This window comes from Vidua chalybeata, chromosome 2, assembly GCF_026979565.1.
Source record: "Vidua chalybeata isolate OUT-0048 chromosome 2, bVidCha1 merged haplotype, whole genome shotgun sequence".
Lineage (NCBI taxonomy): Eukaryota > Metazoa > Chordata > Aves > Passeriformes > Viduidae > Vidua > Vidua chalybeata.
The window spans coordinates 2,173,535-2,190,917 of NC_071531.1; the positions used below are offsets into that span (position 1 = coordinate 2,173,535).

At 42.5% G+C, this 17,383-nt stretch overlaps 1 protein-coding gene across 1 annotated transcript in view; it reads left to right on the plus strand.

Annotated features, from left to right (window-relative positions):
- The window catches only part of DOP1B (DOP1 leucine zipper like protein B), a 53,363-nt gene extending 39,135 nt beyond the window's left edge, over window positions 1-14,228 (plus strand). Inside the window, exons 20-37 of the mRNA XM_053934083.1 lie at window positions 66-177; window positions 522-710; window positions 889-1,014; window positions 1,506-1,640; window positions 3,244-3,299; window positions 3,599-3,703; window positions 3,786-3,852; window positions 4,550-4,691; window positions 5,255-5,337; window positions 5,848-5,957; window positions 6,575-6,721; window positions 7,001-7,062; window positions 7,648-7,776; window positions 8,699-8,835; window positions 9,223-9,278; window positions 9,778-9,927; window positions 10,361-10,490; window positions 11,550-14,228. Of these exons, the coding sequence (XP_053790058.1) occupies window positions 66-177; window positions 522-710; window positions 889-1,014; window positions 1,506-1,640; window positions 3,244-3,299; window positions 3,599-3,703; window positions 3,786-3,852; window positions 4,550-4,691; window positions 5,255-5,337; window positions 5,848-5,957; window positions 6,575-6,721; window positions 7,001-7,062; window positions 7,648-7,776; window positions 8,699-8,835; window positions 9,223-9,278; window positions 9,778-9,927; window positions 10,361-10,490; window positions 11,550-11,807 (2,194 nt within the window). The 3' untranslated portion in view covers window positions 11,808-14,228. The remainder of the gene's footprint in view (window positions 1-65; window positions 178-521; window positions 711-888; window positions 1,015-1,505; window positions 1,641-3,243; window positions 3,300-3,598; window positions 3,704-3,785; window positions 3,853-4,549; window positions 4,692-5,254; window positions 5,338-5,847; window positions 5,958-6,574; window positions 6,722-7,000; window positions 7,063-7,647; window positions 7,777-8,698; window positions 8,836-9,222; window positions 9,279-9,777; window positions 9,928-10,360; window positions 10,491-11,549) is intronic.
- Window positions 14,229-17,383: the final 3,155 nt, after the last annotated feature.

Sequence of the window (17,383 nt, forward strand, 5' to 3'; positions counted from 1 at the left end):
AGTCAACTTTTACCACTTGGCTTATTAACATGTTTGGGTTTTTTTTTTTTTCCCCTTTCCCAAAGCTTCACTTCTAAAAGAGAAAATGTGACTCCTGATTACCCCCTCACCCTTCTGGAAGGGCTGACAACCATCGGGCACTTCTGCCTTCTGGATCATCCCCATCCAACAAAAAAGGTACATGGGAATCCCCTGACACCAGAGTCCCATCCCCTTTCCTTCCAGGTGAATATAAACAGGGACTTGTACAAGAAAATAACCTTAGAGAGGCCTCAGAGCACACCCAAAGAACTGAACTGACTCAAAGTGAAAGGACTGAGCTTAATCTTTCTGTATCTGAAGCCTGCAAAGTGAATTTTAAGTCATTGTTCATGAAGATCTTGGTGATGCAAATATCAGTCCTTAACAAACTGGTTTATTTTCTTTTGAGTTGATAATGTTTTGATGTGTTCCCTACAATTTTTAGGCTCTCGTGCATAAGAAATAATTTTAACATTGATATTTTGGGTTTTTTTCCCCAGGCATCCTGTTCAGCTGAACCTGCCAACCTGAGGAATGCCAGGAATGCCATCCTGGAGGAGCTGCCCCGAATTATGAACACCATGAGCCTCCTCTGGAGTGTCATAAAAAGGGAAGATTCCCAAAAAAGACCAACTGACTTCTTTGGGACAACTAAAGGCTCCTCTTCAGTCTACTTTAAAGCAACCAAAGTAGGAGCTCTTTTAAAATGCTGCTTTTTTTTTAATCTCCTCCTCCTCCCCAGTGCATTTTACATGGAGTTATTTTATTGTTGTTTATTTTCTGTATATCCTGGGAAAAGAAATAATATTTTATAAACCAGGAGCTGGTCTTTGCCTTACATTGATAATTATTTTCCTCCCTTTACAGACATTAAGAACAAAAATATTGGATTTCCTGAATCCCTTGACTGCACACCTTGGAATCCAGCTGATGGCAGCAGTGGCAGCAGTGTGGAGCAGCAAGAAACCTCACAGGAGTCACAGTAAAACCAAGGTGAAGCTAAAGAAAAGCAGCCTTTTATTTCCTATATAGAGGCAAATGTTACATTTATATGGTCAGTTCTCAACTCTGTTTGTAGATTCTTCGGGGATTTTTAAATAGGACTGAAAAATCTGAAATCCTCTTAAGAAAAAAGCATCAGGATTACAATTAAACCTCAATAAATAATCAAATAAAACCCACATTGTGGGTTTAAATCTGAGCAAAAGCCATTTTTTATTCAATACTGGATTGCAATTGGCCAATTCTATTTTAAAGCCCATGAATCAGCTCAATTTCCAGAGAAAACGAGAGCTGTGTTCTCTGGAATCATTCTTTATTTTGGGGAGAACCTTTCCCTTTGCTGCTTTCACTGGGGCAGAATCCAGTTGTTTTCATAAGGTGTTGGGAGAAGATCTTTAAATGGCAAGGGCTGTGTTTGATGATCCTCTGTAACTCACTTTTCATTTTGAGGGTGTGTCTTTTGTTTTGTTTTCTCTTGTCAGATTCTCCCAGTGGCCAGTGCGTCCCAGCTCATTCTCGTGGACTTAATTTGTGCCCTGAACACATTGAAAATTGACACCATATTGTATCTGGTCAAAGAGGTGGTCAAGAAACCAGCACAAATCAAGGGGGAAGAGGTATTTTATGTTCTAAAGTTTTTAAACAGCTCTTTTACAAAACCAAATCCACCAAGCATTAGCATTTTTCTAATAGTACACAAACAAAATTTTTAAAAAAAATCCTTTAATCCTAATAAAAAAAATGAAAACAAATCAAAAATCCATTTCCACTAATAACCTAAAGCAGAAAGTATACTTACATCTCCACAAGTTCAAAAGCAAAATAAATTCCAGCAAAGAACATGAAACCATATCAAACACAAAAACATGTTAACAACTCTAAAAACAAAAAAGTAAACACACAAACATAAACTACACAAAAAATTACAACTAAGAACAAACACTTCTTACTTCACATACAAAAACTATAAACATAAAATTAAATCTAATACCATATTTATATATTTTCATTTTATTGACCTTCAACAATACAGTTTTACCCATTAATCAATCAAAAAACATTATTTAAATAACCTTAACCAGTACATCAAACTTAAATACCATATGTTTAACTCATTCAAAACCTAAAAACCCATTTTAAACTTATTTAATCAATTTACCAATAAATACTTAACAAATACCAAAAACCATTCCTCCACATCTTGCACAGTTCATTATAAATCCCTCTAATAAAGTATTTAAACCAAATTCCTTCCTAAAACATCCTTTAAACACCAAAAATTAAAAATCTTTAATTGTATCAAAATTCATTTTTACATCAAATTCAACATTTTTATACTTAAAATAGAAATGTGTAATATAAAATCTGTAATATAAATACAAAAAAATAGAATATAAAATAAAAAAATATAGATATAAATAGGAATAGATAGAAAGCAAGGTGGAGGTTTTAGGGTGGAGGCTGCTCCTTCTTCTTCACCTCCTCCTCCATGGCTTTGGGTGGTTTTGTGCAATTGGATCAAAAAGTCCCCATTGCGGGCACGGGTGGTTGGGTATTGGGTTAAAAGTGAAAATAATTGAGGTGTCATTTCTGAATTGCACAGTTTATCCTTAAAAAAACTATCTTATAGAAAGATAGTTAACCATTTTGTGCCTTGTTAGTAGAATACTGCAGAACTCACTGCTGTGAGACTGCAACATAAATAAGAAAAAATAAACATCTAATTCTGAATGCAAAATACCATCTCAAGTGCCTTCAATCCTGACTCTAACAGAAGTAGAAAAAGAAGCCAAAAAGCAGCAAATAATGGTGCTTTGTGTGAGGAATAAAATATTGATAAGTTTTGTTTTGTAAAATTGTATAGAAATATGTAAGATAACAATATAAGTTGTTACTATTAATAATATTTAGTTATGAGGAAATACTAGAGTAAACAATGTATGTAGTGAAGAAGATATTGGTAATAATTAAGAATTAATTAGATAATATATATAATAAATAATGTGTATGAAATTATATAATTAGGAAGTGCTATAAATCAAAAAGTACTAAAATGAGATTTTGGGAATAAATCCTTCCCTGGGAGGGTGGGGAGGCCCTGGGATGGAATTCCCAGAGCAGCTGTGGCTGCCCCTGGATCCCTGGCAGTGCCCAAGGCCAGCTTGGATTTTCTTTTCCCTTCTGATGGCCAACAAGTGTGGCTTTGCTTTTCTTTTTCAGAAATCCTCTCTCGTGGACATCCCAGTGCTGCAGTTCAGTTATGCTTTCATTCAGAGGTAACTCACTCCTTCTGAAAGGGAATTTTCTGTGTGACTCCAGTGAGGGAACAGCCAGCATTGCCATTTTGCTTTCCTTTGGCCTCCTTGTCCCAGAACACTTCTCTGCAGGAAATGTGTTGTCCCTTGGTTGTTGACACACAGACACAGAGTGCCAGGGCTGTGACACTGACACTCAGGAAGGGCAGGACTGATCCTACAGCTTTTAGGCCACCAAGTTCCTTTCATTCGTTGTTTTTTGTTCTTTCCTCATCTCCACCTTCACCCAGGTGTGCTTTGGTTTTATTTTTTTTTGGCAGACTCCCTGTCCCAGCCCTGCAGGAGAACTTCCAGCCCTTGTTAGGGCTCCTCAGAGAGTGTGTGCAGCTGAGCTTGGCTCCTCCTGGCCATTTCCTTCTCCTCAGGTACTGTGGGAGAGAGCAGAGGTTTCCCTGAGGTTTTTACACTGTGCCATTCCTAACTGAGGGTGCTCTGATCTCCCCCCAGCACCCTGAATGACTTTGTGACAAGGACACCCACCCTGGAAAACAAAAAGGACCAGAAAGACCTGCAGGTACAGAGGGTTCAAATTCACCTTTTGGTTCCTAAACCTGGCACTGCTCATGTAAGGACAAGTGGAGGTGACCTGATCTGTGCTTTGGGTCTGAATTCCTGTGCTTTTGGGAATACCTGGATGTGCATCCACCCGTTTTGGCTGAGGCCTGGTGAACAGGGGACACTCAAACATGAGAGACAAACAGAATTTTGTGCCAAATGCTTGAAATCTTCTCAAAGCTGTTTTTTTTTTTTCTGTGCACTATTATGATTTTTTTCTCAGAACTGAGCTGGTAACACAAATGGGATGTCACGAGTTCACATCCTGTGTGTGGATATTGAAATCTCCAATCTGTCTAGGAAAATTCATTAATCCTTGGAACTCCCAGCTGAGCTTGCAATGGGAATGACTCTGAGCTCAGCTGTGTAAAGAAAGGAGCAGAGCAGGATCCTCCTGTACTGCCTTATTTCACCAGCACAGTGTGAACACTGCTTACCTGAGTGGTTTTGGGTTGTGGCTTGGGTTTCATGTGCCAACAGAGAAATTCAATCTCCCCTTCTGCTTGAGAGTCTTGCCAGCAAAATGACAGAAAATGTCATTTTACAGCCTCTGCCTCGCTTTGGCTGGCTGGGATTTGGTTTCATTGCAGCTCCTCATTTCCCTGGGAATTACACATACCAATTAAATATCTGATGCCACTTTGGTTACGTTACAGGATGTGACCCAGAAGATCCTGGAGGCTGTGGGGACCATTGCTGGTTCTTCCCTGGAACAGACCAGTTGGCTGAGCAGGAACTTGGAAGTGAAAGCTCAGCCTCAGATTTTACCAGATGAATTCAACGTGGAGGATGCAAATGGTAACGTGACTTTCCCTGACTCCTGTTGCCCTGATTTTTAAAAGTGTTAACTTTTCTTTTATAGTTCTTTTAAAAGTTTTAAAGTTCTCATAAAACTTCTTTAGCCTTCTGATAATGTTTACATATTTGAGAGTCAGAGTTCCCACACAATTTCATGTATAAATAGAATCGTTTACATATTTCTCCAGAGGTAGAGAGAAATGATTAATTGATCTTTAGACCGGTGTAGTTAGAGAAGTAGTAATTCCATCCTCCAATCCACAACCACCTTTGGAATTCTATAAATACCAGATGTTTGACTAAAACTGGCTCTTTTTCTCTTTTGAACTTCCCAAGCTTCTGTGTACTCATTTAGTGTCCAATAGTGACAGACTCCTGCTGCTCCCTGTCCTCTGCTGCAGGCAGTGAAGAGCACAAGGGGTTTGATGATGTGTGGTCTGCATGATTTTATATTTCAGTGTAACACCAATTTGCACATAAATGTTCTGATTGGGCAGCAGATTAGGAAACAGCAACTTTTAAACCTGTCTGAAGAGAAAACTCGGTTATTTTGCCTCTTTTAGATACATCAGTGGCACCATCTTCAATGGTTTCTGCCTCTGCTCCTTCAATCTACAGTGTCCAAGCCCTTTCTCTCCTGGCAGAGGTCAGTGGGGCCCTCTCACCTGTGGGGTTTTTAAGCTGAGGACCTCAGCACTCTCACAGCTCCTGAGAGGTGGCTGTGGCCAGCTGGGCTTGGGCTCTTTCTCCAGGAACTGACAGAACCAGAGCACACAGCCTCGAGCTGCACCAAGGGAAACACAGGTTGGGTATCAGGAAAAAGTTTTTTACAGAAAGGTGATAAAGTTGTGGAGTGGCTGCCCGGGGAGGTGGTGCAGTCACCATCCCTGGGTGTGTTTAACAAAGCCTGGATGTGGCACTGGGTGCCAGGGCTGAGTTGAGGTGCTGGGGCTGGGTTGGACTCGATGGTCCTGAAGGTCTCTTCCAACCCAGTGATCCTTTTGAATTCTGTGAGGAGGATTTTCCTGATAGATTAAACAGCAGTGCCAGTCTTTTCGGGGCTATGCCATTGCACAAACGTCCATCCTGAATGTGGCTGGAACGTTTGCAGCAGTGCCAGCTGTGGGTGTGAAGAGCTCTCCTGTCCCCCGTGCAGGTCCTGGCCTCCCTGCTGGACGTGGTGTACCGCAGTGATGAGAAGGACAAGGCCGTGCCCCTCATCTCCCGCCTGCTCTACTTCGTGTTCCCGTACCTGCGGAACCACAGGCCAGTCTCCCCCTGCTCCTGCCATTTCCCCTGCCTCATCTTTCTGTTTGCCCTTGTTTCTCCATTCTCTGTTCCCATTCTAATGGCTTTGAGCACTGTTTCCCCCAGGAGCTGAACTTGTTGTTGTTTGAGCTCTGATTCCCCCACCTGGGATTTTGAGTTTTGCTCAGATCTCCCCTTTCTGTGCCTGTCGGGGAATGGGGATGGGGCAGGTCCCAGGATCCACCAGGAAGCAGGAAAAGCATCATCTCTCCCTATCCCCTTCCTAGTTTTTCTCACAGGTGTGGGAGAGATGGATGATATCCAATGGGGAAACAGGGCACGGAATCCTGGAATGGTTTGGGTTGGAAGGACCTTAATTCCCACCCAGTGCCACCCCTGCCATGGCAGGGACACCTCCCACTGTGCCAGGCTGCTCCAGCCCCAGTGTCCAACCTGGCCTTGGGCACTGCCAGGGATCCAGGGGATTCTCTGGGAATTCCATCCCAGCCCCTCCCCACCCTCCCAGGGAATAATTCCTACCTAAAGATCTCACTCAAACCAACCCTTTTGTGAGTTGCAATCTACCTCTGAACTTTAAAAAAGCCCATATTGATCATTTTTGTCCTCTCCCCCAGTGCCTACAACATTCCCAGTTTCCGTGCTGGTGCTCAGCTGCTCAGCTCCCTGAGTGGATACGCCTACACCAAGAGAGCCTGGAAAAAAGAAGTGCTGGAATTGTACATGGATCCATCTTTTTTCCAGATGGACACTTCCTGCACTCAGTAAGACATGGAATTGCAGCACTCCAAGCTTGTATTCTGAATTTACAAGGAAAGGCTTTAAAGGAGAAGAGTAACATTGGGAAGAAAATTCCATTTAGTGCTTTCTAATGGAATGGGATAATGTTAAAAATGGGTCTCAGCACTAATTCTGCTCCAGACAAGAGTCTGCACACAAATCCTGCCTGGAAACTGTTTCCTGTATTTGACCCAAATAATCTCTGAGATGAATCCACACCATAGCTTTCCCTGGATATCTAATTCCTTCTTTCTCTCCTGCAGCTGGAGATCCATCATTGATCATCTCCTCACACACGAGAAAACGATGTTTAAGGATTTGATGAGTAAGTATCAGCTGCTGATCATTTATTTCTACCTCAATTTGAAATCTACTTGCATTTGAGAAATTTGGGTGCATTTTTATTACTCTGATTTATCCATAAAGTGCTGACTGTGTATAATTGGCCATTTTATTAACTTCATTCCCAGCTAAAGCTGTGTTAAATCTGGATTTTGGTCATGTCTAGAACACACCAGAGGAGGTTTTGCTGCAGAGGTGCTTCTGTTGGGTTCCCACATTCACATTTTGCTCTAATTTTGAGTTGTCTGAGTGTGACCTCTCTGAGGAGGAGACTTGGGCAAACTCTGCAGGAGTGCAGCAAACCTTCCATTGCTGTGCTGTGACCTCTAATTCAGGCTCGAGGGCAGCGTGGAAGAACAAATCCATTGGCCTCAAGCACCTTTAGTCTCTTTTTCATCCTTTCTAAAAGAATGACTGAACAATTAAAAAAACACAGGACAAATTTTATTACGCGAGACGAATTGACGGTGGGTGACCCAGGAGAGTTTTTTGTCAGGACGCAGGGATTGCTCCCAGCCCCAAAGGCAGGCAGTTTTTGTGGGGTGCATAACTGTGCTGTGTGCTGCAGCCATGCAGAGCAGTGCCCTGAAGCTGTACCCCAGCTTTGAGCAGAAGGCCATGCTGCTGAAGCGCCAGGCGTTCGCCGTCTTCAGCGGGGAGATCGACCAGTACCACCTGTACCTGCCCCTGATCCAAGGTGAGCCCCCAGCCCTGCCCTTCCCTTCAGCTGGAACGCAAATCCCTTTGGCCACAGAAGCCCCTGGATCCCTGGCAGGCTCCAAGGGCAGCTTGAGATGGGGCTTGGAGCAGCCTGGGGTAGATGAAGGTGGCCCTGCCCATGGACCTGGCTGATCTTTAATGTCCCTCCCAACCCAAACCACTCCATGATATAAATTCTGTGAGAAAGCAAAGTCACCTCTTTTTCAACAAATGCTTTGGGTTTTTTTTAATTTTGAATAAAATTTATGAATCTCTGGGTTCCACCAGATAAATGACCTCAGCAAGGAAAGACAGGAATCTTGGTTTCAAGGCCTTTGGTCTGGAAATGTGATTATTTCATGGCAATCTTCCAGCCACTCTTGACCTGCTGTTGTTCTCTTTAAATGTCAGCTTTGATCACATTTTGTGCACCATAAACCCACTCAGGCTTTGTCTGAATTACAATTTAGTTAATACAATGCAAAGAACTCAGCCCAAAACTGAAGATAAAGTAAAAACTGTGTTTTGCCACCTCCCACAAGGTGGAGAGAGACCTTTCACAAGGAGTGACAGGAAAAGGGAGAATGGCCTTAAACTGACAGAGGCAGGGCTGGATGGGAGATTGGGAATTGGGAATTGTTCCCTGGCAGGGTGGGCAGGGGCTGGGATGGAATTCCCAGAGCAGCTGGGGCTGCCCCTGGATCCCTGGCAGTGCCCAAGGCCAGGTTGGACACTGGGGCTGGAGCAGCCTGGCACAGTGGGAGGTGTCCCTGCCATGGCAGGGGTGGCACTGGGTGAGATTTAAGGTCCCTTCCAACCCAAACCATTCCATGATTCCACATTTTAATTCCCAAAACCAACACAAATTCAGGAAAATGCTGCTTTTATTTTGCTTTTTCCTTTTTTTATGCTTCCTGCAGAACGCCTGACTGAGAACCTCCGTGTGGGCCAGACTTCTCTGGTGGCTGCCCAGATGTTTCTCTTCTTCAGAGTTCTCTTGTTGAGGATTTCCCCTCAACATCTCACCTCGTTGTGGCCAATCATGGTGACAGAACTGGTAAAAAAGAAGTTTTGAACATTTGAAAAAAAATATATTATATCTGAAAAAAACATTTGAACATTTGAAAAAAAAAAAAATTACATTTAAAAAAGAAATTACAGTTGAAAAAAATCAGCCTGTGGTTTTTCCCAGCTTACCTTTTTCCTCTTCCCTGCTTGGAAATGTTTCCACACTCTTACATTAATCTGATAATTTAGGGGGGAAAAATAAAATTGTCATTAGGAAATTCCTTTTGGATTAATTTTGGTGGTGTTAATAGAATCCCTTGCCTGGATTATTAATTTGTTACAAGTCATAAAGGTTCCTTTTCAATGTAAATCATCACTTTTAGTTGGGATTGAGTTGTGTGAACATTTCAGCTTCTCAATAATTATTTCTTTAAAGATCCAGACATTTCTACAGCTGGAGGAAGATTTAACTGAGGAAGAGGAACCAGCAAAGTAAGACCTGCCATTTGAGACACTTCTTTAAAATTAATTAATTTAATTAATTCTCTGGGATAGGGAGGAGAGTTTGAGAGATTTCTTGAAAATTAATAAATTAATTCTCTGAGATAGGGAGGAGCCAACAGGACATTTTGCTATTGCATTTTTATTTTTCTATTACTGCTAAATCATAATTTAGAATTTTTAAGCAGGTAAAATAGTGATATGCTTAAAAATATAGGTACTAATTATTAATTGTGTGTAAAAATAAAGTTAAATGCTAAGTCAGCAGTTGAATATTTTAACGTGATGCCATTTTTTAATATATTTTAGATTATTTTGCTCCTATAGAGCAAAAATAAAAAAAAAATACTCCTACAAGAGCCTCCTACAGAATAAAAATAATTGTCCAAGAGCTCCTTTGTGTAAATGTGGGCATTCCTCTTGTGCTGACTGAAAAACCTTGAGTGGATTGGAGTTTGAATGGGACTTTTTTTTTTAAATTTAAACACAGGAGCAACAGCAAAATCAGCAAAGCCAAAGGCTCAGGGGATGGCAGCGGGGCTGAGATCCAGCCCAACGAGCTGTGCCTGTACCTGGCAGCCTGCAAATTCCTGGACACAGCCCTTTCCTTCCCCCCTGACAGGATGCAGCTCTTCCAAATGTGAGTCCCTCTTCTCCTCCTGTTCCCTCATCCTTCAAAAGAATTCTCTTTTCCCCAAGATTTCATTTGGCCTTTCATCAGTTCCTTTTAGGGGTGGTGATATTGAGTATATGGTGATAAATGGGATTTGGAAGAAGAATTTGGTCTTGGTGTAGGAGGATTTCCCCATCCTCTTTAGGAGTCCTTAACTTGGAAAATTGGGAGAGGAGAAAGGTGGAGATTGTTTTCCATCTGCACACACCTGGGAGTGTTTTGGAGCTGGTTGTATTTAAATATTGGCAAATTAGTCATGTAATAATTCATTAATAGCAAAGAAGAACATTTATGACAGATTTTTGTAGAAACAACCAGTGCTGCACTAAAGTAGGCATGATCCAAACAAGGATTTTCATCTTTTTAAGATGATATAATTTATAATAATAATTTATTCCAGGTACAAATGGGCCTTTGTGCCAGAGGTGGACACAGAATCATCTCCTGTCACCTCTCAGCTGGTGGAAAACCACCAGGAATGCCAACCACACATCGTGAGGATCATGGATCTGCTCAAGATGAAATATGGGGTAAAGAAACTTCTCCTTTTATTTTTTTGTTTTGTTTTTTTTTTGTTTTGTTTTTTAATCCATTAACTTACTTTTCCAAACACAAGATTTTTAGTTATTCAAGGGATTTTAAGATATTCCCCGTGAGGAAGAGGAAAAGAAGCTGTGGCTGCCCCTGGATCCCTGGCAGGCTCCAAGGGCAGCTTGAGATGGGGCTTGGAGCAGCCTGGGGTAGATGAAGGTGGCCCTGCCCATGGACCTGGCTGATCCTTAATGTCCCTCCCAACCCAAACCACTCCATGATATAAATTCTGTGAGAAAGCAAAGGCACCTCTTTTCCAACAAATGCTTTGGGGTTTGGTTTTTTGTTTTGTTTTTTTTTTTTTAATTTTGAATAAAATTTATGAATCTCTGAGTTCTACCCGATAAATGACCTCAGCAAGGAAAGACAGGAATCGTGGTTTCAAGGCCTTTGGTCTGGAAATGTGATTATTTCATGGCAATCTTCCAGCCACTCTTGACCTGCTGTTGCTCTCCTTAAATGCCAGTTTTTAAGTTATTCAAGGGATTTTTAGATATTCCCTGTGAGGAAGAGGAAAAGGCTGCCCAGAGCAGCTGTGGCTGCCTCTGGATCCCTGGAATGTCCAAGGCCAGGTTGGAGCACCCTGGCACAGTGGAAGAGCTCATGGATGAGCTGGATGATCTTCAAGGTCCTTTCCAACCTTTACCTTTAGTACATCCTGTTGCCCTGCTCTTTTGAGAGTTTTAAAGTTCTTCTAAAAGTTTTCTGTGCCTTCTGATGTTTACATCTTTCTACTGAGTTTTCTTACACCGTTCTTGTAAATAATGATAGTTTTGCATTCTTCTTTGTGAGAGGAGAGAATTGATGGATGTTGGTTTGACCAGGGTGGTTGGAGAGGAGGCAATTCCACCCTCCAATCCACTGTCACTTTTGAAAATCTATATATAGTGGAGTTAGAAAATAAAATTTTTGGTTCTTTTCTTCCTCTCTTTTACATGCTTGTGTGAGTTATTTCATGTCATAGTGTGACAACATCCCAGCTTTTTTTTTCCTTTCAGGACCCAAAGCACCCCGAGGGAGCTGCCAGGAATCCCAGATTCCCCCTGCTGAGCCTGCGCTCCGTGTCCAGCATCACCCAGCTGCTGCCTTTCTTCCAGACTCTGTGCTGGGCATTCACAGCCCGTGGCAGTGACCCCCAAAATTCCCACCCCTCTGCAGCTGCCTCCATGGATTCTCTTGGCAGCAACAGCATCAGGATCCTGCAGCAGCTGGAGGATGGTGTGGAATGTGATTTCCTGGAAAATATGGAAAGTTGAGCCTCACCTGGGACACTGGTGCTGGATCAACCACAGGGAAAGCTTGGCTGAAATTGCTTTTTCACCCCCAAATTTCCAGCTACCTTTTGGGATTTCTCTTCAGTTATTCGGGAGCTGGTGGTGAAAAGCAGGAATCTCCAGTTGCTGTGGTGGGAAAAAAGGGCAGTTTGGTGGGAATTTCTCAGAGTTCCTGTGGTTTATTTGTTTTCCCTGGGAAGGATTAAAGACATTTTGTACATAGGAGAAGAATATTTTGGACTCGGTGGAAGTAGCAGCTGCCCTGGGACTTCTCCAGTACTTTAAAGTGCTTTTGGAACTGTGTCCTGAAGGAAAATTGAAGGAAAATCCAATATTGCATGTCAGTGTACAATCAGTTTGCAGTGAGTCATTTCCTGAGGTGAAACCCCTCATTTGGCCTAAATTGATCAAATTCTAAATAAATGCCCCAAATTCCTCACAGATGGATTGTCTAAGTCTCAGCACTGTGCAAAGAGCTGCAGCTTTGCCCTGGCTGTAGTTTCAGCTCTGTGCTAGAACAGTATCTTCAGGCTTAGCAATTCCTAATAAATCAGAAATGTGCATAAAGCACAAACCTATGCAGGAACACGTTGTATTAGCATAACTCGAGGGGGTTTTATTTTAATTAAGTGATTAAAATATTTTAATTAATATTTTTTAACTAAAAACTTTCGTTCTTTCAGTGACTCAGGTGGCTGCAGCTTCTGAAATGCAACTAAATGAAGAAAATGCTGTAAAAACAGAAATTGCTTAACTAAAATGAAAATAGTACTCTTCTTTTTTTTTTTTTTTTTTGTTTTTGTAAGAACATTTTTTGTACAAAAGAATGTATTTGGCTGTTCCTGGATGATGAGAGAGGTAGGGGGATCATCCCTAAATGACTTTTCCTAAATGAAAAAGGACATGGGAAAAATTTGGTTGGGAATCAAGGATTTCTTTTTCCCAAACTCCCATAACAAACAAGGGAGGCTTCTCTGCAGTGGGTTTTAGGTACAGATGGATGAGATTTTCATCTTGGGTTTATAAACTAAAATAGTGAAACACCCTTTACTCTCATACTGGAACACTGTACAATAATAACACCACAATAGGCTCGTGCCAAACTTATTTAAATCCTTTGCATTTTTACAGTGAAGGAAAGTGGTGGACTGAGGTGTGGTCATTAAGAATGTGAATTATTTCTATTAATATAATTTATGAATGTTCTCTAATGCTGTTGGAATGAGCACAAGTGAAAAGTGACCCTTTGAAAGCATTGCTTGAATATTGGAGCAGGCCACTGTTAAGATGTTGGTGTTCATTTCCTGCCTACCTTCAATAATTTTTATGGATAATCTGAATACTCAGGATGGTTTGGTACTTTTACCTTCAGTTTCCTTCTGGTTGCATTCCATACTTGGATATTTCCCTTAAAATGCTGATAAAGGACAGTAGGGTAAGATGGGATGTTGGGAAGGAATTCCTGGCTGTGAGGGTGGGCAGGGGCTGGGATGGAATTCCCAGAGCAGCTGGGGCTGCCCCTGGATCCCTGGCAGTGCCCAAGGTCAGGTTGGACATTGGGACAGTGGGAGGTGTCCCAGCCATGGCAGGGGTGGCACTGGGTGGGCTTTAAGGTCCCTTCCAACCCAAACCATTCCAGGATTCCATGATTCTGTTATTCCATGATTCTATCTGTTAAAAAAATCTAAGACAACTTTTTGCCATTAAACTGCTTTCAGTGGCATCAGACATTTAAGGGACTTGCAGAATCCTTCCACTTCAGAAGAAAAAGTTCTTTAAAATTTAGTATCCAAGCAGATCTTTTATAATTATAAATAACATGTGAAAAAGGAGGAAAGGGCTTTAACTAAAAGTCCTGCTTGAGTGCTGGAGGGGCACAGTTCCACAGGCCCAAAGGGGAATATTTTATTCCTTTATTCCATAACTTCATTACTTTTCCATGTGGGACTACCTGTGGTTGTTTTCTCCTACTGATAAATCCACTGGGGAGCCACAGCAGGGCTGTCCTGCTCTGAGCTGGTCCTGCCAAAGCAGAACAACCTGACTGTCCATGGATCTGGAAAGGTTTTTGCCTGGAACTCCAGACATTCTCTCCTGCTCCAGGAGAGGAAATGCTTTTGCTTTGCTGTGATTTTGCTTTTCAGTCTAACCAAGCTCAGCTTTGTCTTTTGGACACTTCAGCTCTGACACAGCAGAGCCACAGTGCTCAAAGGGAGACTTGGAAATATTCCAAAGGATTTCATTTTCCTGAAGGAAAAAATTAGGAAGTGCAACCAAGGTAAACTGCTGAAGAGCAGCAGGACTTGAAGTGTAGAGCATAAAGTGATGGTTGTGTATCCCATACCATACATGAATGTAATTCTTCTATTAATATTAAATGTTATTTTGCACTGCCTTTTCAAATGCAGTTCTTATTTTTCAACCTGCCTTCACTGCTCACTCACCGAGTTTAATTTTTATCTGAGTCTGGAAAAGCTCCCAAATTCAATCACAGAGTAACTGAGGTTGGAAAAGACCTCCAAGATCATCAGGCCCAAGCTGAGCCCCATGCCCACCTTGTCCCCAGTCTGGAGCACTGAGTGCCACATCCAGGAATTCCAAGGATGGGCACTCCAAAGCTCCCTGGGCAGCTCTTCCCAAGGTCTGACCACCCTTTCCATGGGGAAATTCCTGCTGAAAATCCCATCTCAGGGCATGAGGGCTGTGGATCCCAGCAGGACTCACTGCTGGCTCTGCCTCTCCCCCTCTGATCCCACAGCCCTGCTGCTCCACCTCCTGCATCCCTGGAATTGCCACACTGAGATCCCTGTCCCTGCCTGGGACAAGCTCTGGGGAGTTGTGATGGAGCAGGGAGCACGTGGAGGCAGCTGCTGCTGCAGGGATCATGGATTGACCCTGGATGGAAGGGGAGACTTCCCAGGAAGTCGGGAGCTGCTGCTGCACAACTCCAGCCTGAACATTTTACAGATCCAAGGGAATGCCCTGGAAGAAAACTCTTTCCTGTTCATCCAGAGGGAAGAAAACTCTTCTGTACCATGAGCTTTAACACCTCAGGCTGGAGAGTGTGGTCTAAATGTGTGTGGTAGTTTTAGTTTGAAATTGGGTGGAAATACTGATTTTGTGTAGTGGTTTTGGTTTGTTAATTTGAGATTTTTTGATTAATGCATTCATTATTGCAGTGGGTTGAGTGTTGGTTAATTGTTAGTGTACTCACTAGAATGTATTTACTTATTTTTTGCTGTGATATAGGATTAGGAGAAAGGTAAAGTAGGTTTAAAATTTTAAAAGGGTGTGAAGAAAAAATTATTAACAGCAACTAAAAGAAAGAGTAATAAGAATTAGCATAAAATCTTTAGGATACTTTTCTTTTTCTTATAACTTTTTCTTTTTTACTGACAATATAAAGAAATAAAACCTAAAATTTTAGTCAGTTTACTACTTCTAAAATAGCCTTGTTTTAGTTTCCCTAGGGAGAGAAGTCCCTCTTGTTAATGTTATGGAGACTTCTCTACAAGAAAACAATTTTCTTGTGGTTCTCTTTATGAACAGCAGCCACCCGGGGAAATTTGTAATTGTGAAATCCTTCTCGTTTTTTATAAGCTTTTCTTATAGTTGTGTTTATGGGCTATGGTAACTTATGGGGTACTGTGTTAAAGATGAGTTGTTTAAAGGTAAAGGTTCTCATTATCGCTCTCTGAAATCATCTTCTTGGGGGTACAGGATCTTTATCACGCTTCTTTCTTTCTCTGTTTGAAGTTCTCATAGGATCACAGTTACTTTAACATCTGTTTCTACTGTAAATGCAGGTGAACCTGGTGGGAAGAAATGCTGATGTCTGATTCCAGTTCAGAAGCTGAATGATTTCTTTATTATAACTCTGCTATAATACATTAATATACTGTTTAAAGGAGATACTAAAACTACAAACCTACTTTTCTCACTCCCAAATCTAACCCACAACTGGTGCCCCTCTCTGAGAGCCCAGCCACAGGTGGGTTGGATTGGCCACCAGGCTCCAACAATCCTCACCAGAATCCAACCAAGCCATCACCCCAGGGAAACAATTCTCCAAACACATTCCACATGGGGAAAACAAGGAGCAGAAATAGAAATTGTTTTCTCTTTCTTTCTCTCTGTGCTCCTCTATAAAAAAATCCTGAGAGAAGAATGTGCTGCCACACATTTCCTTTATGGAGGCTGCACTGTGGGAAAGCTGCTGCTCCCATTTCACCCCTCCCTGTATCCAGGTCTGCCCTGGAACATCGTGTGAGGGATGGATGTGGATGTGAAAACACCGAGAGCTGCGGAGCCATCCGAGGATTGCTGTGAGGAAGAGCAGGATGTGGCTGGGGAAGGGGCCGTGAGGAGGTGGGACAGCAATTTCTGGGACAAATGTCTTTGTTCTGGCACAGGGATGAGGTGTCAGACAAAATTCCCAGATGTTCCTCCAGGGTCATCCTGCTCTGCTCCAGGAGACAAGCTTGGCTGCTGGGGTCAAAGAAGAGAATCCCAGAATCATCAAAGCTGGAAAAGCTTTAGGCTCTGTCAAGATCCAGTTATTAAAGTTATTAACAATGCCTCTGCCTGAATTAACAAGCCCATATGCCATGGCAGTAGTCTGGGTTTTATCTGATAGCAAATATGAGTCAGAAAATAAAGAGATAGAAAAGTGGTGGGGTATGGGGCACAGAAAGAGAGTGACAGAATAAAGAAAATATCACCACTCCACGGATCCCAGTGATGTTTATTGATCCCCTCCAGTGCTCTTGGTGGTGATGATCCCACAAAAGCACAGCATCCCATGGGTTAATGCAGCTCAGGCCAGGTGGGAATGTCCAGGGCTGTGTCTTGCAGCAGACTCTGGATCTGTTGCATCCCGTGCAGTCCTGAGGTGCAAAACTTCAGGAATGACTCTGGGGAACATTTTGGGATGGATTCTGACACCCCCTGAGTGTGAATGTCCCGTGGATGTGCCCTGTGGGGCTGGGGCTTTGTGTAAGGATGGCTGTTCAGTGCCTCTGAGGTGACACCCAAAACCTCCTTCCCTCCTCGTTTCAGGGGGAGGCCACTGTGGGCCGAGGTCTCCACACCCCAAACCCAGCCAGGCAAGGATCTCTGCTGGGTTTTGGCTCTTGTTCTCCCTCTCCCTCAGTCCTGTTTGTTTTTCCCTAGCCTGGGATGATTGAACAATAGTGTATCTAGGGGTTCAACTTAGAGTCCAAAGTCCCAGTCAGGTGGAGGCTTTTGTGGTTGCAGCTTCTTTACACAGTTTTTGTTATAATGGGCAAAACTCTTTCATAACAATGTCCAAGGCATGAATCATTTCAGTCCCTGAAGGCTCCTCACACCCAGCCACGACTCCAGCACCATCATCATATTCACCATTAAACCCCGGCCTCAAGTGCAACACCCACAAGTTTTTTTTAATGTTTCCAGGGATGGGGATTCCACCACAACCCTGGGAATCCTGTTCCAGTGTTTGGCCATCCTTTCCAGGAAGAAATGTTTCCAAATATCCTCCCTGAGCCTGCCCTGGCCCAGCCTGAGGCCATTCCCTC